The sequence below is a fragment of the Podarcis tiliguerta genome (genome assembly GCF_965153285.1).
Source record: "Podarcis tiliguerta genome assembly, chromosome: 16".
Classification (NCBI taxonomy): domain Eukaryota; kingdom Metazoa; phylum Chordata; class Lepidosauria; order Squamata; family Lacertidae; genus Podarcis; species Podarcis tiliguerta.
In genome coordinates this window covers 10,648,889-10,674,235 of record NC_139549.1, presented here as the reverse complement: position 1 = coordinate 10,674,235, position 25,347 = coordinate 10,648,889, and the positions used below count along the sequence as shown (strand labels likewise).

Genomic DNA, 25,347 nt, shown 5'->3' with positions numbered 1-25,347 from the left:
AGCAGGAGAGTGTGCCCGGGGGTGAAAGTAAATTGTTTAGGAACATGGAGAACATGAGATCCTTCTGTTTCAAGAGAAGGGCATACACGTTCTGTTACGTACAATGGAACTTCATGAAAAGCACAACTTAAATCACCCTGAAAGAAGATACTGGAGCACTCCAAATCATTTCCCAAGTATGTGCACAGAAAAACTGTAAATTCCTATGAAAGGCAAAACCTGGAGATTTGCATTGATCATTGAAATGCATCCATTATTATTATTATTATTGCATTGTCTTAGAAGGGGCCATGGTTTTAACTATCACGAAAAGACTTGCGAATTTGCCACCACGCTATTTCAGGTATGTGTTGGAAGGTAAGATAGCAAAACCCCTTGAGGACTAGTGACTTGCATTGTCAACAATGTCCTAACCACACACACGTTTGCAGAGTCCACCCCGTCTATTCCTGTTTAAGGAACCCTTTTGCCTTCTTTCCCCGCTCTTTGATGGGGTTTTCCCCCGCGTCTAGGCTGGGTAATACACACGCAGACCTCGGGTGGGTAATAAATGCAGTTTCCAGTGGGGTAGCCGTGCTAAGTCTATTGCAGGTAAATCAACAAAGGAGTCTTGCGGCACCTTAAAGAACTAATTTTTTTAGGCTCCCTGTTGATTTTATAATATAGCATTATAAGGGAATACGAAGGAAAGGAAGATTACTACCCCTCCCCACCAGCTCTCTCACCTGATCCTGTTTCTCCGGGCTTCTCTGCGCCACTGACCCAGAGTTGCAGGCAGCATTACTTATAGAGATTCCTATTGCGCCGCGGTGCATTCAGGGCTTTGTAGTCCTTGCGCTGTCAGAGCTCCAAGGAACACAGCGCGGGTTTGCCGGCTGACGGACTACAACCCCCAGAGTGCACCGCGAAAGAGGGCGGCGGTTCCCTTGTAAAAATGGATCATAGCAGCGCCACTACCTGGATTGGCTTTCTCCATCGTATGAGGACGGGCCATGGGGCGGAGAGCCAATCAGGAGGAGTGAGCAGAGCCGCTTGAACCCCACGGGAGCTGTGGATTGGCTGGCGGGGGAACAAAAGGGGTGGGAAGAGAAGGCGGGAAACAAACCAGCCCATGGTGGGAGGGAGTAATGGGAGGGAGCGCTGCTGCAAAGGAGTATTTGCCTTTAAAAGTTTCGCAAGCCTTCTGACCTCACAGGGTTCCTCGTCAGGGAAATATTGTGCCGTTAAGACTTCGGTTTTTTGTCTTGCTGCTTCTGAAGAGAAGCTGGTCTGGTTTAGATTTGTTGCCTGTTGGAGATAGCAGTGTAGATTTGGTTCACAAAAGGAATATCAATCTGGGGGAGGGAAGACTAACACCTATAGGACACGGTATTCACCCTCCATGGATTCATGGAGACACACTTTCATTTCATTCCAGCAGAATGTGCACACCCACCCAACAGATGACCCCCCCCAAAAAAAAGACTGAAGGGAATGCAACCCTCAACCCCCACAAAAATGTTTCTCACCCCCTGAGAGGCACAGAGTTGCAAGAAGCCCTACAGAATACTGTATACCTGCAGGAGCGTCTCCACCCCCATCGTTCTGCCCAGACGCTGAGGGCCTTCTGGCGGTTCCCTCATTGCGAGAAGTGAGGCTACAGGGAACCAGACAGAGGGCCTTCTCGGTAGTGGTGCCTGCCCTGTGGAACACCCTCCCTTCAGATGTGAAGGAAATAAGTAGCTATCCTATTTTTAAAAGACATCTGAAGGCAGCCCTGTTTTAAATATTTAACGCGGTATCGTTTTTAATACTTGATTGGGAGCCGCCCAGAGTGGCTGGGGAAACTCAGCCAGATGGGCGGGGTATAAATAATAAATTATTCTTATTCTTATTATTGCTGTAATGAAAAAGGTTGTTTAATACAAACCGTCTAAAACTTAGCACGTAAAAAATACTAAATTCTGAGGTGTCTTTTCTTTCTTTGCCTCTTCCCTTCTTCTGCAAAAAAAGGCAAACTTTTACCAGGACACAGTCCGATCACATTTGGGTTGTTGAAACGTACTTCTGTGTAACTGAAATGGAATGAAAAGAGAAAGGTCAAGGACAGCCTCACAAAGGAGACTGAGCTGGTTTTTAATTTTACTGTGTCTGTTTCTTAAATGAAAAGCACTCTTTCTGCCATTCCTTTCTCTTTTTCTCTCCTTCAGCCACTTCTCTCCCAGCCTTTTTCCCCTCCCTCTCTTTCTGTCACCCCTACGGCCACTAGTTGCCCAACCCGGGCCTAATGTCTAGCCTAATTAATCAGGTACGCCTCATTTATCTCTAAATTCTTTTAAAATTAATTTAATATAACCCTTAATAAATTAAACACTGCAACCTTATTAATAGTAATAATACTGTGCAAATATCATTTCATGTTTTCCAAACGCAGACTGCCCAAAGGCTTTGGGCTGCTCATTTTAAGCCATCCACCCAAAGAAGCAATATATCTTTAAAAAGAAGGCGAGGATGTCAGTTCCCTGAGGGATCTTCCTCCTAAGTATATGCCTTGCTTTTTGCTTTGCATCCCCTGCAAGGAAGAAAGTGAAACAAAGGGAAAAGTTCATCTATGTTGCCTTGCGTAATAGCTGGCTGTAAAGGAAAGGTATTACAAATGTCATCACCCTTGGCACAGTGCTTTCTGGACAGCGAGATCAAGGCTGGAATAGTCAAGAGGAGGATGGCAAAACAAGGGACTCCAAAATGTAGCCCAGGACTATAGGTAAAGGTAAAGGGACCCCTGACCATTAGGTCCAGTCGTGACCGACTCTGGGGTTGCGGCGCTCATCTCGCTTTATTGGCCGAGGGAGCCGGCGTACAGCTTCCGGGTCATGTGGCCAGCATGACTAAGCCACTTCTGGCGAACCACAGCAGCGCACGGAAACGCCGTTTACCTTCCCACCGGAGCTGTACCTATTTATCTACTTGCACTTTGTGCTTTCGAACTGCTAGGTTGGCAGGAGCAGGGACTGAGTAACGGGAGCTCACCCCGTCGTGGGGATTCGAACTGCCAACCTTCTGATCGGCAAGTCCTAGGCTCTGTGGTTTAACCCAGGACTATACTTCCCTACAAAAGGAAAGGAAAGCGGAGAGAGAAAAGAAGGATGGGTTGTAACGCCAGGCACGCCAAATGCACATTTCAAATGCATGATTCCCTCCAAAGAATCCTGGGAACTGTAGATTTTTTTTTAGGTGCTGGGAATTATAGCTCTGCAAGGAGACATCAAGTGCTTTAACTGTATGGTGTGGCTCTGCTGTAAATTACCGTATTTTTTGCTCTATAAGACTCACTTTTTCCCTCCTAAAAAGTAAGGGGAAATGTGTGCGCGTCTTATGGAGCAAATGCAGGCTGTGCAGCTATCACAGAAGCCAGAACAACAAGAGGGATTGCTGCTTTCACTGCACAGCGATCCCTCTTGCTGTTCTGGCTTCTGAGATGCAGAATATTTTTTTTCTTGTTTTCCTCCTCCAAAAACTAGGTGCGTCTTGTGGTCTGGTGCGTCTTATAGAGCGAAAAATACGGTATTTGTTAGCCGCTATAAACAACAAAAGCCTCAAAGCTACTTCATATCTAATAAAATTTATACACTGCTTGATTGCAAACAAAACACCCTATCAAAAGCAGTTTACATGAAGATAAATTCCAACTATCTATTTTAGATGCCAGGCAAAACAAAACCAAACACAAAAAAAACTACACTCCTTTTCCACCACGCTGTTAAATTATCTGTGGCCTCCTTCAGTGAGGAGGATGTTTTAGGCCTCCCTTTTCATATCAATATCCGGGACGCGGGTGGCGCTGTGGGTTAAAGCCTCAGCACCTAGGGCTTGCCGATCAAGAGGTCGGCGGTTTGAATCCCCGCGGCGGGGTGCGCTCCCGTCGTTCGGTCCCAGCGCATGCCAACCTAGCAGTTCGAAAGCACTCTCGGGTGCAAGTAGATAAATAGGGACCGCTTACTAGCGGGAAGGTAAACGGCGTTTCCGTGTGCGGCTCTGGCTCGCCAGAGCAGCAATGTCACGCTGGCCACGTGACCCGGAAGTGTCTTCGGACAGCGCTGGCCCTCGGCCTCTTTGAGTGAGATGGGCGCACAACCCTAGAGTCTGTCAAGACTGGCCCGTACGGGCAGGGGTACCTTTACCTTTACCTTTTTCATATCAATATGAATGTGTTTTAGCGTTTATTCTGTAGGTGCTGGCTTTTGGTATGTTGATTCTCACAAAAAATTGACTAATAAGTGCAAATCATCATCATCACCATTTTATAATAATGGGTGGGATTCACCTAATGAGGCCCATAAGTTGAAGCCCTCCCTCTGTGCCCCCCCCCAAATTACCTCAAGGGGGTTAGGGAACCCCCCACCCCAGGATAGATAAGAGAGGGAAGAATTGTTCCATCTGGCAAGCAGAACTATTGTAAGAGTGCAGCCTTGAATTCCACCCAATAATAAAAAAGAATCCATAATTTCCATTAATTTGCTGTTTGTCTTTTTAAAACTACATTGTGCAACTACATTGCAAAATGCACGACAATGGCAAATCTTGAAAGACGACTGTGTTTTAGGTTTCACCTGGTTCCAGATATTGTGAATTTGATAGATTTGCCTTCAGATGTGAATTGAATTGAACTCCCCCCACCTGCATCCCTTCTGAGGAGACAGAATCCCACCCCACCCCAACTAGTGTTGGCATCTGTTCCGCGCTGCGGCCCAGCGAATTGCAAGACCCAAAGCCTTCACTGCGTCCAGGGCCAGATATAGGTTTGATAAGGCCCTGAGCTACTGAAGGTAATGGGGCCCTTTATATGTCCAGCTGTCCTTTGTCAACATCAAATTGTCACTGTTTTTTTTGTGTTGAATATATGCTATATGGTAATTTATGAAACAAATGGTCAAAGGCCTGGAAACGATGCCTTATGAGGAATGGCTAAGGAAGCTGGGCATGTTTAGCCTGGAGAAGAGGAGGTTAAGGGGTGATATGATAGCCATGTTCAAATATATAAAAGGATGTCACATAGAGGAGGGAGAAAGGTTGTTTTCTGCTGCTCCAGAGAAGCGGACACGGAGCAATGGATGCAAACTACAAGAAAGAAGATTCTACCTAAACATTCGGAAGAACTTCCTGACAGTAAGAGCTGTTTGACAGTGGAATTTGCTGCCAAGGAGTGTGGTGGAGTCTCCTTCTCTGGAGGTCTTTAAGCAGAGGCTTGACAACCATATGTCAGGAGTGCTCTGATGGTGTTTCCTGCTTGGCAGGGGGTTGGACTCGATGGCCCTTGTGGTCTCTTCCAACTCTATGATTCTATGATTCTATGAATAGGTATTTAAAGCCATTTGCACATGTTCTCCTGCAACAAGTCCAGGCAGAATGTAGGCACCCTATATAGAAAGGAGTAAACCAGTGATATTTTAGGGAGCAGGCCAGCAGGCGGGGGCCATGACTTACCTCACAGGAGCCTACACAACACAAAACACTGTTGTTGTATGTAGGTTTTATTTTATTTGTTTTTTATCTTATATTTTGGAAATGTACATCCAGTCCCCCCCCCCCTTTAATTTTTTGGGGGGCCCCCAAGAGAATGGGGTCCTAAGCTATAGCTTGTTTAGCTTATACGTAAATCCGGTACTGACTGCGTCCAAGCCCTGGAACCGATCCACATTCAGCAAATGACTACAGTGGTACCTCGGGTTAACTACTTAATTCGTTCCGGAGGTCCGTTTTTAACCTGAAACTGTTCTTAACCTGAAGCACCACTTTAGCTAATGGGGCCTCCCGCTGCTGCCGCACCGCCAGAGCCCTATTTCTGTTCTCATCCTGAAGCAAAGTTCTTAACCTGAAGCACTATTTCTTTATTAGCGGTGTGTGTAACCTGAAGCGTATGTAAGCCGAGGTACCACTGTACTTGTGAAGCCACACTGTTGTTCCGTTGAGCCGTCTGGTCTCAAACTGTACCACCCACGCAGAGGCTGGGTTTATTCACAAAGGAAATCGGGTGAGGATGATCTCAGACCCTTTTTCTCAAGGTTGCCGTTTCAAACGCTGGCTCGGGGCTCCTGGGCGCAGCTGACGACTTTGGGGGATGCAGTTCCCGCAGTGCCTCGTTTTGATCTGCACAGGTAATGACTTATGCGTTTCATCTGAATCATTTAATTGTTATTAATCTGGGGGGGTGGGATCAGGGTGTGTGTGTTGAATGTTCTCCCAGGATACCCTGCTGCAAGCCTGAAAGTTAGTGTTCTCCATCCAATCGGCAAATTTGATCTTATTAGTTTAGGACTCGGTTGAGACAAGGGTTCTCTCTCCCCTTGTAGCTGTTAAAGCATTTATTTATTTATTTGATTTCATAAGATTTATAACCACTTGATGGTTTTTTAAAAGCCCTCAAAGTGGTTTACAAAGAATTATTGGAACACAGCTAGCAGAATAATGTTATCTCCTATTGCTGCTGTTGTGAAAGGTCATTCGGTTTATCTTGTATTTATTTGAGCTTTGCATCAAAAAGCAATAGACTAACTCTTCCATTTCATTACCTTTTCACCCCACTCTTCAGATTTCTCTGTTCTCATCTCCCCCTCTCCGAGTATAACACTTGATGAACTGTAGTCCACAAACCCTTTTGCCAAAAAAAACCCTGTTAGTCTTGAGAAACCACAAGACATATACATTTCTTTACAGTCATAGCCTATGCAGAAGAACTGCTTAAAAACGAAACAAAACTTCTTTAAAACTTTGGACCTTAAGGTACTTGAAAAAATATGTATTTATCAGATTGTGTACTGCTTAATTAAAAGCAATATAGTTTACATAAAATTATAAATTAAGCAATGAAACTAAGCAATGAAAATAGACTTTTGAAACAGTCGGCATAATAAAATTATCAAAATATTGATAAAACCAGCAAGTGTTTTTTTTTAAACACACACACACACACACGTACAAGACTGGTTTTCAATGGTTTTAGGTTGTTTTTAAGGGCATTCTGAAAACATTAACAACAGCAGGTGGAGTACAAATTTCCGAAATAAATACAACTAATGGATTTAGATCCGCCCTATTCAACCTTGCACCCCAGTGGCGTAGCGTGGGGGGTGCAGGGGGGGCCGGCCGCACCGGGCGCAACATCTGGGGGGGGGCGGGCTCGCACTCGCAGCTCTCTGCCCCTACCTGGCTCACTCACTCTCTCTCACTGCAGTGCTGGCTGTGCGAATCCGATCCGAGCCGCCGTGTCGCCGCCCACTGTGGAGGGGAGGGTGCCAGGCGTGCGGTGCGGTGCGATGCGGAGAGAGAGCGAGGGACTATCTGGGGGAGGGACAGTGCAGCGGGGGGGGGGGCGCAAATTACTTGCCTTGCCCCGGGTTAGGGGGCGCAAATTACTTGCCTTGCCCCGGGTGCTGACAACCCATGCTACGCCATTGTTGCACCCCCAGGTATCATTGGACTATAACTCCCATCATCCTTGACCATTGGCTGAACTGGCTGGGGATGATGAGATCTGTAGTTCAGTGTTCTCTGGTGAGCCAAGGTTGACAGATTCTGCCTAACAGTACAATCCAAACCCAAGATCGACTGGGATTAGAGAATTTCGGTTTGGTGGAGCTTGCGCTTTCCTGACTGAGCTGGTGTAAGTTTTTCACCTCAGCAGATTCCAGTGTGGTTGTTTTTTTCTGGGGGTACACAGGGGTACACATAGTCCTAAACATTTTGTGAATCTTTGTACTTTTGTCCATGTGTATTTATGTTTCCCGATTTGAACTATAAAAGGGCGATTTTCTTGAGTCAAAATGAGAGTACCCCTAAACATTTTTAAAAGAAAAAAGCACTGGCTAAATCAGAAACATACTATTGTCCCTCACCCCAGTTCAGCCGGCATTCTTAAATTTACTCTGGCTTAAGACTCCCAAAAAGGTGTTTTCCAGTGATCTGGCTGTTCAGGACCCCACAATCTGGCAGAACTTCACCAGCAAAAAAGGTAGTATAAGTCAAATTCCTCCTGAATGGAGTTTGGAATAGGGGTAACCGGCTTTCTATACCTTTTAAAAATAGTTTTTATTTAAAAAAAAATTATTTGGGTTACAAAACAAATAAATGGGAAATTACATATAACGTGTCCACTTTCGATTCATAGAGCCTTTTTCACAGATTGAATGAGACACTATTGTCATAGACTTTGTGGGGGAAAGAGCGTGCAGCTAAATATCGTAACTAGACACTGGGAAGACCGATAGAATAGACATAGACCACTGGTACCGAAAGACCTACACTGGCTCCCGGTACGTTTCCGAGCACAATTCAAACTGTTGGTGCTGACCTTTAAAGCCCTAAACGGCCTCGGTCCAGTATACCTGAAGGAGCGTCTCCACCCCCATCGTTCTGCCCGGATACTGAGGTCCAGCGCCGAGGGCCTTCTGGTGGTTCCCTCGCTACGAGAAGCTAAGTTACAGGGAACCAGGCAGAGGGCCTTCTCGGTAGTGGCACCTGCCCTGTGGAACGCCCTCCCACCAGATGTCAAAGAGAAAAACAACTACCAGACTTTTAGAAGACATCTAAAGGCAGCCCTGCTTAGGGAAGCTTTTAATGCTTTGAAAAATACTCGGAGTCGAGAGTGGATTTCATGCTCTTTATTCAGCTCAAAGTGGTGAGGAGGAATGGAAGTTCCCCCACAATATCTGCTTTATATTATTTACACAATGGGCTACATGTGATTGGCTAATTCCGGGATTCTCCTGTAGGCCAATCAGGTTGTGGATTCACTTCCACCTGAAGCTGGATTGGGTGGCTCCTGCGGACCAATCATACTGCTGCATTGTTCTAGGACCAATCAGACTGCTGCATTCTGAATCCTATTGTTCTAGGACCAATCAGACTGCTGCATTTTGGATCCTATTGTTCTAGGACCAATCAGACTGCTGCATTTTGGATCCTATTGTTCAAGGACCAATCAGACTGCTGCATTTTGGATCCTATTCAACTCAGTACATAACATGTTTAATAGACTATTGTATTTTAATATTCTGTTGGAAGCCGCCCAGAGTGGCTGGGGAAACCCAGCCAGATGGGCGGGCTATAAATAATACATTATTATTATTATTATTATTATTATTATTATTATTTATGAGAAACCACCCTACTAGAAAAGATAACCGATAAACTTAAACTACTGGTGTGACTCCCCTTTATCACTTATACAGCACAAGAAGACAATGACCTCTCTCTCCCCACTCCCCAAAAAGCCTACCAGCTTTCTATACTTAGGATTGCTTTTGTTCGTTAGGGAATCTCCCTTTGTGTGAAAGGAAACAAGACCCAACTCCAACGTTCCTTCTTTCATCATTTCTCCCCTCTCTCAGCAGTATTACCAGTCCAGTTACTCTTATTGTATCAGACGGAGCCGTTCCATTTTGTAGATACCGGGAGCCCAGCCCAACTTGAGTGCTTTTCTACAGAAAGCGTGGAAGACAAAGGCTTGTCCTTCAGCTGGTATAAAAGGAGAGAGGATGGCACACCCCTTTTCATTAAGAAATGCTCCCAGAAGGAAGATGGAGGCAGGTTTGCTTGCAAGACAAAAGGAAAAAATCTGGTCTTGGCTATCACCAAGGCCCAAAAGGAAGATTCTGGCCTGTATATGTGTGCCAAGAGAAATCCCACTTTGACTTTCAGCAATGGCTCCTCGCTGGTTGTTGGAGGTAAGAGAGCAAAAAGACTGAGCTTTGGAGTGTGAGGGGTATTGAGTCTCTTCTACCACCACAGTCCTCCTTCTCAGTTCAAAGCCTATACTGTCTCCTTACTAACAGTGGGCGAAACCTATCAATCTGTTTTAAGTTCAGCTGCATTGTTTGTTGTACAGTGGTGCCTTGCAAGACGAAATTAATTCGTTCCGCGAGTCTCTTCGTCTAGTGGTTTTTGGTTTTGCGAAGCAACCCTATTAGCGGCTTAGCGGATTAGCGCTATTAGCGGTTTAGTGGCTATTAGCGGCTATTAGCGGCTATTAAAGGCTTAAGGGATTAGCGGATTAGCTGCTAAAAGGCTATTAGCAGTTTAGTGCCTTAGAAAAAGGGAGTGGGGAGCGGAAAAAAAATCTCAAGACTTGCAAGACATTTTCGTCTTGCGAAGCAAGCCCATAGGGAAATTCGTCCTGCGAAGCGCATCGAAAAACAGAAAACCCTTTCGTCTAGCGGGTTTTCCGTCTTGTGAGGCATTCGTCTTGCGGGGTACCACTGTAATTTATTTTTATTGGAAATACGGTCGTACCTTGGATCCCGAACGCCTTGCAAGTTGAACATTTTGGCTCCTGAACACCGCAAACCCGGAAGTGACAGTTCCGGTTTGCGAACTATTTTTGGAAGCCAAACGACCAATGGAGCTTCCGATTGGCTGCGGGAGCTTCCTTCAGCCAATCAGAAGCCGCTGCTCTTTGGTTTCCAAACGTTTTGGAAGTTGGACAGACTTCCGGAAGGGATTCCATTCAACTTCCAAGGTTCGACTGCCAGTCCCAATGAGGATTCATCAGCATTTTAGTGTCTTTTTCTCCTAACACACATATTTTTGCATCTAACTTCCCCTAAGGAAGTTAGTTTTTGTACATTATTGCCTCATATTTATACATTTTTGTGCACAGAGTGCGTTACCTCTGGGTTTCGCCGCTCGGGCATGCGCAGATGCTCAAAATGACGTCACGCGCATGCATGGAAATGGCGAATCGCAACCCACGCACAGGCAGACGCACAGACGCGGGTTGCGTTCACTTCAGGATGTGTGTCCAGTTCTGGGCACCACAGTTCAAGAAGGACACTGACAAACTGGAACGTGTCCAGAGGAGGGCAACCAAAATGGTCAAAGGCCTGGAAACGATGCCTTATGAGGAACGGCTAAGGGAGCTGGGCATGTTTAGCCTGGAGAAGAGGAGGTTAAGGGGTGATATGATAGCCATGTTCAAATATATAAAAGGATGTCACATAGAGGAGGGAGAAAGGTTGTTTTCTGCTGCTCCAGAGAAGCGGACACGGAGCAATGGATCCAAACTACAAGAAAGAAGATTCCACCTAAACATTAGGAAGAACTTCCTGACAGTAAGAGCTGTTTGACAGTGGAATTTGCTGCCAAGGAGTGTGGTGGAGTCTCCTTCTTTGGAGGTCTTTAAGCAGAGGCTTGACAACCATATGTCAGGAGTGCTCTGATGGTGTTTCCTGCTTGGCAGGGGGTTGGACTCGATGGCCCTTGTGGTATCTTCCAACTCTATGATTCTATGATTGTATGAATGGGGCCCTGGAACGGATCCCGTTCGCATCCAGAGATATCACCGTATACATAAAAAATATAAGGTTAGCATCACGCTGCAGTTGGCATGGCTACCAATAGGTGGCCACACCAACAGCAGTGAGATGTACAGCAAGTGAGTGAAGAAGCAGTGCAGGGTGGCAGGCAACCCGGGCGAACTGTTTAATGGAGGGGAAAGGTGGTTCACACAGCGCCTTAGCAAGCTGCTCTGTCAATCGCTTCCTACTTCCTTTAAGAGGGGTTGAGAAATCTGTGTCACGAGGGGCTTAGGGCAAGCTGTGAGGGGTAGGTAAGGTGTAAAGAAAGAGGGAGTTGTCAGGTGTGGGAGAAGGGCAGTTGGATAATGAGCAGGTGTCTTAGTCTCATTGCTGCGCAACCACGTGCAGAGCTCAGTGGAGAGGAAGGCCAGACAACCAGAAGAGTCTCTGAGGTGTGTTTGCCTCAGGCTCAGTATCCGAAGTCAGGTCAGGTCCAGCCTTAGGGTCAGGCAAACAGCATGCCCAGATAGTCCAGGGGTCAGGGAATCCGATTACCATGGGGTCAAGGATCAAGGTGAACAGGAAGCAGCCAGGAACTGCAGGCATTGTTTCCAGCATCTGACTGCTGCTGGAAGCTCTGCTTAAGAAGGCTGAAGCCAGCTGGTGTTCATCGGTGCCTTCTCTGTGTCCTTGAAGGTTGATCAGCTGCAGGGTGGAGTCACTCCGCCTTCTCCCCCTTCAGGCTGCTGTTCAGCAGGCGAAGCTGCCTCCTGGCGCATGGCACCAGGTTGAAGAGCACAGCAAGCAAGAGGAGCAGCCCTCTTTTTGTACAGTCCACACTTTTTTGGTTGTAGAAATCCTCTACAAAATGTAGATCCTCACGGGGTCTCTGCCATGGGAGCATATTCACCCAGTGCTTTTCCAGCTGCACTGGCTCCCGGTGGAGTACAGGGTCAGATTTAAGGTGCTGCTTTTGACCTTTAAAGCCCTTCACGGCCTACGGCCCTCGTACTTACGGGACCGCCTCTCCCGGTATGCCCCACAGAGAGCTTCAAGGTCCATAAACAGCAACACCCTAGTGGTCCCGGACCCTAAGAAAGTCAGATTAGCCTCAACCAGAGCCAGGGCCTTTTCAGCACTGGCTCCGGCCTGGAGGAACGCTCTGCCTCATGAGACCAGGGCCCTGCAGGATCTGATTTCTTTCCGCAGGGCCTGTAAGACAGAGTTGTTCCACCTGGCCTTTGGCTTGAAACCAGTTTGATTCCCTCCCCCTCTTTCTTTTTTCCTTTCTCTTTCTGTGTTGAAACTCCTATTTGGGGACTTCCCTAGCTTTTTTCTGGCCCATGTAGGACCAGTCTGGATAGTTGGCCTTGGTGAAGACTTAACGTTTTCATCCCCCAAAAAGTTTTTGATTTGAGTTTCCACTGAAATGAGGCTGCAATTTAATGTTTTTGTGTTGTATTTTAACCTTGTTTTTAAAGCTGTATTTTAATCTTGTATTTTAAGCTGTATTTCAATCTTGTTTTTTAAGCTGTATTCCAATCAATTGTTTTTATATTTGGTGTTAGCTGCCCTGAGCCCAGTCTTGGCTGGGGAGGGCGGGGTATAAATAAAATTTATTGTTATTATTGTTGTTGTTGCCGTTTCCTGAACTCTCGGCTTCGTTCCCTACAACACACACAGATAGCTACACCCAGAGCACCTGGGTGACGCTTTTGCAGTCTGCTCCACGTGAAGCATCTCGAATCTTGCAGAGCAACAAAATGGCTTGCGTGGTCCACGGCGCTTCCAGCTTCGTCCAAGTGTCCTGGGACGTTCCTGAACATCTCTGGCCAGAAACACTGCTGATGAGAAGCAACCGCAGTTCTTGGACGTTCGTCAGTGTCCTTCACATCCCCCTGGATTTGAACACGAGCGCTGCGAATTTCACGTGTGAGGTCAGGTTCAACTCCTCAGGCGCCGCTGTCAGGATGAATGCCGAATTCCCTGCGGGTGAGTGGTGGTGTGGCACATAACCCTCTGCCCTCGCCGACAAAATTGGCTGGTCATCTTCATGTGTTGGTTCTTAGGAATAGAGGAAGCTGCATTATGCGAAGCCATAGAATCAAAGAATCATAGAATTGCGTGGTGAGTTTCCGCCCCCCCAGTGGAAATAAAGTCACATGACACAATTATTAAGGATAGTGCTGTGGGTTAAACCACAGAGCCTAGGACATGCCAATCAGAAGGTCAGCGGTTCGAATCCCCACAAGAGGGTGAGCTCCTGTTGTTCGGTCCCTGCTCCTGCCAACCTAGCAGTTCAAAAGCACGTCAAAGTGCAAGTAGATAAATAGGTACCGCTCTGGCGGGAAGGTAAATGGTGTTTCCGTGCGCTGCTCTGGTTCACCTGAAGTGGCTGTCATGCTGGCCACATGACCAGCTATACGCCGGCTGCCTCGGCCAATAAAGCGAGATGAGCGCCGCAACCCCAGAGTCGGTCATGACTGGACCTAATGGTCAGGGGTCCCTTTACCTTTACTTTAAGGCCACAACTTTATTGGTTACAGGTGATGAGCAGTATTGGCTTAGGCATTGGTCCTAACCAACTACAGTGGTACCTCGGGTTAAGCACTTAAATCGTTCTGGAGGTCTGTTCTTCACCTGAAACTGTTCTTAACCTGAAGCACCACTTTAGCTAATGGGGCCTCCCGCTGCCTCCGCCGCCGCCGGAGCACGATTTCTGTTCTCATGCTGAAGCAAAGTTCTTAACCTGAAGCACTATTTCTGGGTTAACGGAGTCTGTAACCTGAAGCGTATGTAACCTGAAGCGTATGTAACCTGAGGTACCACTGTATGCACATTTTGGGCAAGCCATTTCCCCACATATATTTCCTTCTTAGACATTGTTTCCACAAATATATGCTTTGAATGCACTCTTTTCTCCCAACGTGCCTATTTTTTCGGCTGGGGAATCACATTGCAAAATTCAGGAAAGTATGGATTTTGCAGAATAATAATAATAATAATAATAATAATAATAATAATAATAATAATAATAATAATAATTTATTATTTGTACCCCGCCCATCTGGCTAGGTTTCCCCAGCCACTCTGGGCGGCTTCCAACAAAGATGAAAAATACACTAAAATGTCACATATTAAAAACTTCCCTGAACAGGGCTGCCTTCAGATGTCTTCTGAATGTCAGGTAGTTATTTATCGCTTTGACATCTGATGGGAGGGCGTTCCACAGGGAGGGCGCCACTACCGAGAAGGCCCTCTGCCTGGTTCCCTGTAACTTGGCCTCTCGCAGTGAGGGAACCGCCAGAAGGTCCTCGGAGCTGGACCTCAGCGTCCGGGCAAAACGATGGGGGTGGAGACGCTCCTTCAGATATACTGGACCGAGGCCGTTTGGGGCTTTAAAGGTCAGCACCAACACTTTGAATTGTGCTTGGAAACGTACTGGGAGCCAATGTAGGTCTTTCAACACTGGTCTTATATGGTCTTGGCGGCTGCTCCCAGTCACCAGTCTAGCTGCCGCATTCCGGATTAGTTGTAGTTTCTGGGTCACCTTCAAAGGTAGCCCCACGTAGAGCGCATTGCAGTAGTCCAAGTGGGAGATAACCAGAGCATGCACCACTCTGGCGAGACGGTCCGCGGGCAGGTAGGGTCTCAGCCTGCGTACCAGATGGAGCTTTGCTTCTTCAGTTCAGGGAATGCAAACCCCACCCCTCCTCCAGTAACACAGTGAAGCAAAATATAAGTGATGGGGTTCTTCTGGTCTGTGTCAGTGACAGCAGTTGCTAAGTAATGTCTGCCTGTTCCCTCCCTCCCTCTCCCTTTCCTTTTTACAGCTCCCTCTGCAGTCCTAGACAACCAATGTCTCAGCTTCTCAGTGTCCTTGTCTGTCCTGGCTGTTCTGACAGTGCTGATGCTTCTCTTAAGCTTCCTTTGGATTCGACGCAGCCGCTTCAGGCTAGGTAATATCAGCAGCCATGTCCTAAAAAATCAACAACAAGTGTTTAAATTTTATTTCAGGCTCTCTTAAAGTCAGGCATTACTTAGGAACCTTTTTGTTTTTACGTTCAAGGGCCACGTTTATTTTTATTTTGTTGTTTATTTAATTTACCGTATTTTTCGCCCCAAAGGGCGCACCGGCTCATATGGCGCACCTAGTGTTTTTTTTTGGGGGGGGAAATAAAGAAAAAAATTATTCCCCCCCCCCCAGGTGCGGGGCTGGGGCGGGGGAAGCCCGAGCTTCCCCCGACCCCAGGCCCCAGAACAGGCTGCTATCAGCAAGCCGTGGGAGACCGGTGGGAAGTCGCGCCGGTCTCCCCAGGCTTGCGGATATCTGCCTGAAGCCTGGAGAGCGAGAGGGGTCGGTGCACACTGACCCCTCTCGCTCTCCAGGCTTCAGCGAAAGCCTGCATTCGCCCCATAGGACGCACACACATTTCCCCTTCATTTTTGGAGGGGGAAAAGTGTGTCCTATAGGGCTAAAAATACGGTATTACATTGATAGACCACCTCTTCCAATGAGCTGAAGGCAGTGCTCATGACTCTCTTCCTCTTCCTGCATCCTCACAACAACCCTGTGAAGTAGGTTAGGCTAAGAGACGGTGACTGGCCCAAGGTCACAATCAGTGAGCTTCACGGCTGAATGGGAATTCGAACCCTGCTCTCCCAGGTCATAGACCAACACTCTAATCAGTGGGGCTTTTTCAGCCTGAGTGCTACATTTTTCTTGCAGGGCAATATTCCGGGGGCCACTTGCAAGCAGTGGGAGGGCCAGTGGCAAAAGTGGCTGAGCAATGAATGTACAGTGGTACCTCGGGTTAAGTACCGTATTTTTCGCTCTATAAGACGCACTAGACCAGAAGACGCACCTAGTTTTTGGTGGAGGAAAACAAGAAAAAAAATATTCTGAATCTCAGAAGCCAGAACAGCAAGAGGGATCACTGTGCAGTGAAAGCAGCAATCCCTCTTGCTGTTCTGGCTTCTGGGATAGCTGCACAGCCTGCATTCGCTCCATAAGACGCACACACATTTCCCCTTACTTTTTAGGAGGGAAAAAGTGAGTCTTACAGAGCAAAAAATACGGTACTTAATTCGTTCCGGAGGTCCGTTCCTAACCTGAAACTGTTTTTAACCTGAAGCACCACTTTAGCTAATGGGGCCTCCTGCTGCTGCCGGAGCACAATTTCTGTTCTCATCCTGATGCAAAGTTCTTAACCTGAAGCACTATTTCTGGGTTAGTGGAGTCTGTAACCTGAAGTGTATGTAACCTGAAACGTATGTAACCTGAGGTACCACTGTACTATATTTGTCCGTGTATAAGACGCCCCTATTTTTGGGGACTCCAATTTGAGAAAAAATCCCCTCTGCACTATCCGTGTATAGGGTGAGCCCCGATTTTGAACATTATTTTAGATTAAAAAAACCATAGTCTTATGCACTGAAAAGTACGGTATTTCCCCCCACCCTTTGCATAGTAGATGAGTTTCTACACAAACTCACACCCCACCACCCTCCATCCAGGCATGATCAGAGTTCAAATTACATATTCCAGTTAGGCAAGAACACTCAATGAGGTTGTGAAGCAAGCTGGTAAAGGGTGTGGCCTAGGGAGAGAGGGCGTGGCTAGGAGGAGAGCCCAAAAGCCAGGCAGAGAGGCCATTTTGCCCCTGTACCCGAGGTTCCCTGGACTTGAGTGTTTTAGCAGGGGATTTTCAGGCAGGAATTATGTTCCAGGGAAAAGCAGCAAGGAACCACAAATGGACTGAGCACATTTTCTGTTGGTGGGATTCTCCGTGGGACCTGTTAGGTCACTGTAAGAACAGGAAGCTGCCCTAGACAGGTCTCCCATGATGCATTCTCAGCTGTTATTCTGGACTTTCCTTGAGTTTCTCCTAGGAGGTCCAGTCACATGGTGGGGGCATGCCCACTGTTTTGGGAAATCCAACTTAGGTAGGTTTGAACCAAACGGAGTGTCTTCCCTATCCCTTTTGCAGTTGACACAAAATATTGGTCCGCACAGCAGCAGCTGAAGAAGAATGGCCCCTCTAGCTCTTTTATTTATTCCTAATAGTCTCCTTTCCTTTTATTCCCCAAGGATCCCGATACCAGGACTCTGAACCTCCATCTTCAGAGGTAATAAAGGTATGACTCTTTCTTTGGTGATGGCGAAGGGGGGACGTCTCCAGATTTTGAGGGTGCTTTCATATGTGATATACATTGTAGGGACCTCACAAGGCATCCAGGCCAGCCCGTCAATGCAGGAAGCCCACTGCTATAGCGCCCCCAATAGGCGGTGCTTTGAATTGCACCTGGACATGAACTGAAGCGAGTGCAACTGGGCTGAGGAGGAGGCAGTACAGGGAAAGCAAAGGAGAATTTGCAAATTTTTGACATTTCAGCCTAGCTTAACTTGCTTGTGAAGAGAGGTGATGAAGTTCCAGAGATCAGGAGCCTCATACCTGAGGTCCAGATGCGGCCCCCCAGACCTCTGCACCTGGCCCCCAGGACTCTTCTCAGAGTCTTACCCCTCCCTAGTCCTGCTTTGAATCCTCCTTGAGCATTTTTGCCTGGCTGAAATGTGTCATTGAACCCAGACAATGGCTGGATATAGACACACCAAGGTAGCATTGAGAACGTGTTTTAAACTTCATATGAGAAATCACGTTGGCAAAAAAAGGAACTCCACAGCGCCATCTGGTGTCACGCTGTTATAATGCATATGCGCCCCATATAAAACTATTTTTCTTTACCAATCTAGCTGAGTCCAATGTCTGAATAAAGAATAGAGAGGGGCATGTGTGTGTAGAAAATAAACAAAAATAAAATTTGCATTTGTTGCTCCACCCACTTTGGCCCTGGCCCGCCCACTACAAGCATGTGACCCTCAAAATGTTGCCCAAAAGCAGCAGAGGCTGGTATATTTGGGGAAATGGCCCAAACAGATGTGAGCAGTGGCGTAGCGTGGGGGGTGCAGGGGGGCGCAACATCTGGGGGGGCGCTCGCAGCTCTCTGCCCCTACCTGGCTCACTCACTCTCTCTCACTGCAGTGCTGGCTGTGCGAATCCGATCCGAGCCGCCGGGTCGCCGTCCACTGTGGAGGGGGGGGTGCCAGGCTTGCGGTGCGGTGCGGAGAGAGAGCGAGGGCCTATCTGGGGGAGGGACAGTCCAGCGGGGGGGGGGTGCAAATTACTTGCCTTGCCCCGGGTGCTGACAACCCACGCTACGCCACTGGATGTGAGACAGTGTCAGTGAGTGGATTGGCCTTGGGAAAGGGGGTGTGACCAGAGGGGAGGGGGCGTGGCCTGAGGAGATTTCTGAGGGCCGTACAGAGAGACTTGAAGGGCCTGAAGTTGGCCACCTGTGCTCCAAATAACAGTTTCTCCACTCTTTACGAAACAGGAAGGCGCTTGCTATGCCCAGCTAAATCTTGCTTCAAGGACCTAAGGAAAGAACAAGAGGCAGCGAGCATCAGAATTGGCAGGGGTCTGGGATCAAAAGACTCTAACATGCTGCGGCAGCTTTTTGGATTCTGATCTGCGAGGCTGGGAGGATAGAAATGTCGGGATCTCCGCTCGACCAAGCTGATAAAGCTCATCTTCCGGAATCACCCTCCCGACGAATAATTAACAACCTGAGCCTTTGATGAGGCTCCAAGGCATGTTCCCCCATATAGCAGAGTTTCCAGCAGCATGCAGAAGTGATGAGATTTATGGCTACATTGCAAAGGGTATTCTTTCTCGCTACACAGACAGAAAAGACATCCTCTCTCTGTGAAAGCAGAGAGCAACCGAAACAACAAAAGAACAAAGGAACAGGAAACCACTAACGTCACATCTCATCTCCCGTGAGACTTCCAATAGCCTGGAAGGTCTCTGGAATGTAAACAGAGTCCTGTGACTCTAAGCAGCTGCTCATTGGCAAACAGAAACTAACAAGAAACACCAGCTCAGTTTCTAGAGCTAGCAAGCGATGTCAGCAAAAGGTCCCTGTTCCCCATACTTCAAGTTGGAAGAAACGGTAACCTCCTTCTCACAGCTGTTGTGGAAATGAATTGTTACACGGCACCCCAATCTCCGAGGGCTGCGAGATTCCGCTTGCCCAGAGGTCGTGTTTCCTTTGGAAACGAGGCACAGCGGAGACTGTGTTGTCTTTATGCTATATGGTTTATTGACACATATATACGTACAACCTGAGCCCACGATGGAGGAGTTTACAGCAGTAGCACCCCAAGAAGGCCTTGCTTCTCCCATGGACACAGTTTTGGATGCCAACAGAAATCAGCCCTCTGCCCAGCTTGCTGCTTTTTACAGACTGAAAGCTTTCACCCCCAGAACACGCCGCAGCCAACTGCAATGCTCAAAACCCGTCTCCTTCCAACCCTCGTCTTTGTTCTAACTCTGGCAGTTGATTTCTTTTCTTTTCTTCTTCTTATTTTAACAAAGTAATAATAATAAATAAATAAAAATAAAAATGTGCACCCCACCACCGAAACCATTCCATTGTAACTATCCAACCTCCCAAAATTTCAACACCTCTCATGATAGTTTGACCCCTTTCTGTTTTAACAGTACTAATTCTACAAATACCTTCCATATCTCCTCAAAATAATTTCTCCTGCATATTCCCCATCTTACCTTAACACCACATGTTCATTTAACATTAATAGGTACATCCCACACCTCTTTATACCATTCTTCCATTTTATATTCACCTTGCCCTTCCTACTTCCTAGCGATAATAACTCGTGCAGCTGTCAATAAATTTGTGAGGAAGTTCTTCATAGCCCGTGATCCTTCCACCCCATCATAAATTGATAACAATGCTACCTCTGGACTTTCGGTCAGTGATTTCTGGGTTCAACTCTCTGACTTTTAGAAGAGACATCTGAAGGCAGCCCTGTTTAAGGAAGATTTTAATATTTGATTAATTATTGTATTTCAATATTTTGCTGGAAGCCGCCCAGAGTGGTTGGGGAAACCCAGCCAGATGGGCGGGGTATAAATAATTTATCATCATCATCATCATCACCTGCCTTCCCAAGGAACGTTGGGAATTGTAGCTCTATGAGGAGGAACAGGGGTCTCCTAACAACTCTCAGCACCCTTAGCAAATTACAGTTATCAGGATTATTTGAGGGGAATCTGTACCAGTTCAGAGGCAGCCATTGTGAGAGGAGGCAGAAATGCAAATGGCCGTAACACCATTAACTCCTCACCTCTCTTGTAGCGACTTCTGATGAGCATAGGGTGGCAGGAGCAGTTAACCATGGAAAATATTATTGTCACAGACAGGAAAGCGACGTAACCAAGTTTGCTCTCGGGCAACATCCGGGCCTTGCCTTCTGCTCAGAAGTGTTTAGGCAGGTCTGACGGGAGGCGTTTGTGGCATCCAGCTTTGCAGCACTTGTGGCTCCCTTGCACAACAGAGGAAAACCACATCAACAAAGATGTTTGGTTGTGATATTTATGCCTTTCTGAGTAGCAGAGTGAGATGGAGGAGAAATAAAGTATCGTTTCCTCAGTGGCCAAGTCTACCTGGTCATTCTGTAACTGGAAAATTTGACTCACTAACTGTGAGCCACTAGATTCCGCCCCCCCCCATCCCAGTCGGTATCTATGTACAGTGGTACCTCGGGTTACATAAGCTTCAGATTACAGACTCCGCTAGCCCAGAAATAGTACCTCAGGTTAAGAACTTTGCTTCAGGATGAGAACAGAAATCGTCCTCCGGTGGCGCAGCAGCAGCAGGAGGCCCCATTAGCTAAAGTGGTGCTTCAGGTTAAGAACAGTTTCAGGTTAAGAACGGACCTCTGGAACGAATTAAGTATGTAACCAGAGGTACTACTGTATTAGATTTGAAATGGTTTTTATATATGAAATTGTGTGTGCGTGTGTATACATCAGGTGTCAGCAAACCTTTTTCAGCAGGGGGCCGGTCCACTGTCCCTCAGACCTTGTGGGGCCAGACTATATTTGCCGGGATGGGGGATGAACGATTTCCTACGCCCCACAAATAACCCAGAGATGCATTTTAAAGAAAAGCACACATTCTACTCATGTAAAAACACACTGATTCCCAGATTGTCCGCGGGCCGGATTTAGAAGGCGATTGGGCCGTATCCAGCCCCCGGGTCTTAGTTCAGGGCCGAGAATATTTTAGATGCTCTGTTTAAATTGTTTTCCATCTTTGTCCTCAAGACACAGAGAGCATTTTTTGGGGGGTGAGCTGGAGCTTGAAAAGCTGTAACCACATCATTTAAAGGGGCTCAACTAGAGAAACACAGGTTGACATTTATTCGCAACCTGCCCTTTTTACTAATATTATTCTTTATCAATTAAAAATGTATATATCTATACAAACATTATACGCTATCTCTTTACATGTGAAGAAAAAGAAAATTAGGTAGAAAATAGAAAATTGATAAAGGAATAAAAAAGAGGAAAAGAAAGGGGGGGGAAATAGCAAAGATACGAAATAAAAAAATCAAAAGAGGAAAAGACAAGACAACATTATTTACACAATAAAAGTGTTCATCAACACAATCCATCCCATCCTTCTCATTACACTGTAATATGAACATTCTTTTTTAGCACAGATTTGTATTGTATAATATCCTTCCTTCCTTCCTAATAATTTCATATTAGCAGAAATTAAGTGATATTTGTAAAGAAAATGATTAGAGGAATATATACAAAGCAGAAAGAAAGGCCCTTTTTACAATTTAAGAAAGGGTGCAGGAAGTCAGATATCCTAGTCGTTCTTTGAAGACTAGAGTTAGACGGTGACAACCCATCTCTTAGGGTTCAACAAGCCCAAATACCTCACAGATACCTGCTTCTGAACTAACAGGCTGCTCTCTGAGTCAAATGTTTCCGTTCCTATGTCTGTATTTGCTGTGTGTTTGTTTTGTTTGAAATGGGAGTAAACGGGAAACTTTTCAAATGTTTCCCTGACTTTGATTTTTCTTATACATACCCCCATTACTTTAGTGATGAAAAGCAGGGACATGACTTGGACACCCCCGTACTCCCCACCATAAATGGAACCTGTAACAAATTGTTGCAGCGTGAAGTGCTCCTGTTTGGGATGCCTGCCAGCCATACCCTCTGCCAAATGGCTCCATTACATCCAGGGCTGGATTCAGGTTTGATGAGGCCCTAAGCTTCTGAAGGTAATGAGGCCCTTTATATGTCCAGCTGTCCTTTGTCAACAACAAATTGTCGCTGGTTTTGTTTGTGTGTGTGTGTGTTGAATATATGCTATATGATAATTTGTGACCCTAATAAGTATCTAAGGCCATTTGCACATAACAAAATAGGGATTTTATCAAAGTAATTGTTGAACTGAAATTCAGTTAAGAAGTATATTAATAGTGAAATAATTATTAAGCTCTAACTTAAAATTATTTTTATTCATAGCAAACTTAATAATGCAAACACATTGGCATTTGGCAATAACAAAAGTTCCTTTAGAATTGTAATCTAGTCTCTAGAAACTTGCTATAACATGAAATAATAACAGGTGTAAATATATGATGCAAACTACAGTACTAATAATTATAAACAGCTTTATTATAATTATAACCTATACAATGCAATTGTAGTTAACACAATGCATTTTTTAATATAATATCAATATCACCTTAGTAGTTCACTAATGGGCGGGGCCCATGACTTACATCATAGGAGCCTACACAACACAAAACACTATTGCTGTGTGTAGGTTTTATTTCTTTTTTATCTTATATTTTGGAAATGTACATCCAGTTGTATTTTTTCCTTTAAATTTTTTGGGGGCCCCCAAGAGAGTGGGCCCCTAAGCTATAGCTTGTTTAGCTTATATGTAAATCCGGCACTGCTTCATCTCTCCCTAATTAGCCATCAAGCATTTTCTAAGTGGCCTGTACATTTTCCAGCGATGGTCCTCACTCCTTGCCTTACAAAAGCAAGAGCGCTCAAGTTCATCCCCAACATGGTATAGTTTGGAAATCTTTTTTGGCTACAGAAGGACAGATCCTTATCAGGACCAGCCTTGCAGACCAAGACTGGCAGGTGGGTCGGTGGGTGGGGCAACCACCTGTCAGTCACGTGGTGCCATGACACATCCCGCCCACATGTCAAATTATTGCTTAGTGGCGAGTTCGAATGTGCGAGAGAACTCCCTGCAGGGGGAATTTGCACACCCAAACTCTGAAGGGTTACTCTTTCTCTCAGCTGGCGATGGGTGGGAGCAATCCTGCTTAGTGCTGAGTTCTGTTCTGGTACAGAGCTCCCTGAATTTGTCCTGGTACTGAACTAATTTGGATTCCTGAACCACTGCCTATAACAAAGGCAACTTTCAGTCAGACACTGCTGGTAATGGGGGAGGAAAGTTGTTCAGTTTGCATTTAAATGTAAGTCAGGCATGTCCAATGTCTGGTTTTATGATCGCCGAAGAATGGATGCTTTTGAATTCTGGTGCTGGAGGAGACTCTTGAGAGTCCCATGGACTGCAATAAGATCAAACCTCTCCATTCTTAAGGAAATCAGCCCTGAGTGCTCACTGGAAGGACAGATCGTGAAGCTGAGGCTCCAAGACTTTGGCCACCTCATGAGAAGAGAAGACTCCCTGGAAAAGACCCTGATGTTGGGAAAGACGGAGGGCACAAGGAGAAGGGGACAACAGAGGACGAGATGGTTGGACAGTGTTCTCGAAGCTACTAATATGAGTTTGACCAAACGGCAGGAGGCAGTGGAAGACAGGAGTGCCTGGCGTGCTCTGGTCCATGGGGTCACAAAGAGTCGGACATGACTAAATGACTAAACAACAACAACAAATTAATAGGGGTCAAATATCCCCAAAAACTCAACAACCTCAATCCTAAAAAAAGCTCAACAACTCAACTCATGCATGTTCACTTCATCAAATCTGGCTCTCTTTAAAAAAAAGTTTGGGCACCCCTGCAATAAGTGGACTGAAAACATGAGCTATCCTTCAAGATTTTGCAAATTCAATTGTATTCAATAATGCATACTTAAGGCCTAAATGTGCATAAAAATGCATTACGGTAATGAAAGTAATATACAAAAATGTATTGTATTAGAAAAAAATGCTTTGCAGAAATGTGTATATTAGGCAAAACTGAATTTAGAAATGTGTACATGGCCTTAAATTCAGAGTTCGCAACATTTTCAGATTGCTTTTGTTTTCTTTTCAAAGATCCTCACAAAAATTTGCCAGCATTTTAGAGCGAGCGTCTCCTCTCCCACACATATTTGAAAAAAGCAATTCCCCCTAGTGTAATGCATTTTGTATGTCATTTTCACTAACATATGGAATTTATGTGCAGGCTTCAACCTAATCTACGCCTTTCGTATGCATTCTTTGGCGGGAGAATTGCACTGCGAACCTTAGAGAAGGACGGTTGTGCTTCAGTTTGTTTGCGGTTCCTAGAGGTGCTTGTCGGAAATTGCAAAGCAAACCAAATTTCTCTTCCACACCTCCTTGCGCTCAGCTAATAAGGTGGAGGCATGGGAGGGGTCTCCAGCTGTAGACTAGAAATGGTTTTGGTGGGGTGAGAGGAAGAAATAAATCTCTTTAGGCTTCAGCCACAAGAGGGAGCAGCAGTTCGCTGATGGAATTAATTTAAGGCTTCCTGAGGCCTAATTCGCACCATACATTTAAAGCCCTATGATACCACTTTAAGGGTGGAAGAAGATTGGAAGAAGTTTAAAGACTACTTACAGAAATATTGCAAAACTAATGAATGTTAGAATGATGTTGGATTGAGGTTAAGTGGTTTTTAGTAATAATGTTATGAAGGAATATGTAAAAACGGATTGTTAATAGGTGAAAATTCAAAGTTACAATATATTAAGATCAAAGATAAGGATAAATGTAAAGAGGGAAAGGATTTGCTGAATAAATAAATTGAACTGGAATACAAAAAAGGGAGGTGAGAGGAGGTCCGGGAAACAAGTAAATGCAAGTTAAGTTATGAAAGATTGAATTGTTTTTAATTGTCTTTTATTTTTGTTTTTTTCTATCTTTTCTTTTTTGTTTTTGTAATGTTCTGAAAAGCTTAATAAATATTTTATATAAA

The 25,347-nt window shown here is 45.7% G+C and overlaps 2 protein-coding genes across 9 annotated transcripts in view; one reads left to right on the top strand and one right to left on the bottom strand.

Annotated features, from left to right (window-relative positions):
* FDPS (farnesyl diphosphate synthase) overlaps positions 1-4,677 on the bottom strand; it is a 35,043-nt gene extending 30,366 nt beyond the window's left edge. The window contains exon 1 of one of the 4 annotated variants that reach the window (XM_083418605.1): positions 4,590-4,677. In XM_083418605.1, coding sequence (XP_083274731.1) covers positions 4,590-4,662 — 73 coding nt within the window. In that variant the 5' untranslated portion in view covers positions 4,663-4,677. Of the gene's footprint in view, positions 1-725; positions 874-1,188; positions 1,330-2,645; positions 2,785-4,589 lie in introns of those variants that run through there. The other 3 variants (XM_083418604.1, XM_083418607.1, XM_083418606.1) reach the window with 3 other exon arrangements.
* LOC310667015 (uncharacterized protein) lies at positions 2,700-19,853 on the top strand. 5 transcript variants are annotated; one of them, XM_083418635.1, is made up of 7 exons: positions 2,700-2,743; positions 5,875-6,134; positions 9,366-9,701; positions 12,954-13,262; positions 15,104-15,229; positions 17,362-17,408; positions 18,666-19,853. In XM_083418635.1, exons 2-7 carry the CDS (start codon positions 6,098-6,100, stop codon positions 18,708-18,710), a joined length of 900 nt encoding a protein of 299 aa, XP_083274761.1. In that variant the 5' UTR covers positions 2,700-2,743; positions 5,875-6,097; the 3' UTR covers positions 18,711-19,853. The 5 variants fall into 5 exon arrangements, with proteins under 5 accessions (XP_083274761.1, XP_083274763.1, XP_083274764.1 ...); XM_083418637.1 differs by lacking the exon at positions 2,700-2,743 and having other exon boundaries at positions 5,378-6,134; positions 17,362-17,399; XM_083418638.1 differs by lacking the exon at positions 2,700-2,743 and having other exon boundaries at positions 5,379-6,134; positions 9,423-9,701.
* Positions 19,854-25,347: the final 5,494 nt, after the last annotated feature.

Coding starts and splice junctions, on each gene's coding strand:
- LOC310667015 (XM_083418635.1), top strand. CDS start 6,098: ATGCAGTTCCCGCAGTGCCTCGTTTTGATCTGCACAG. Junction 13,263..15,103: donor GAATGCCGAATTCCCTGCGG/GTGAGTGGTGGT, acceptor TCCTTTTTACAG/CTCCCTCTGCAGTCCTAGAC. Junction 15,230..17,361: donor ACGCAGCCGCTTCAGGCTAG/GTAATATCAGCA, acceptor TTATTCCCCAAG/GATCCCGATACCAGGACTCT.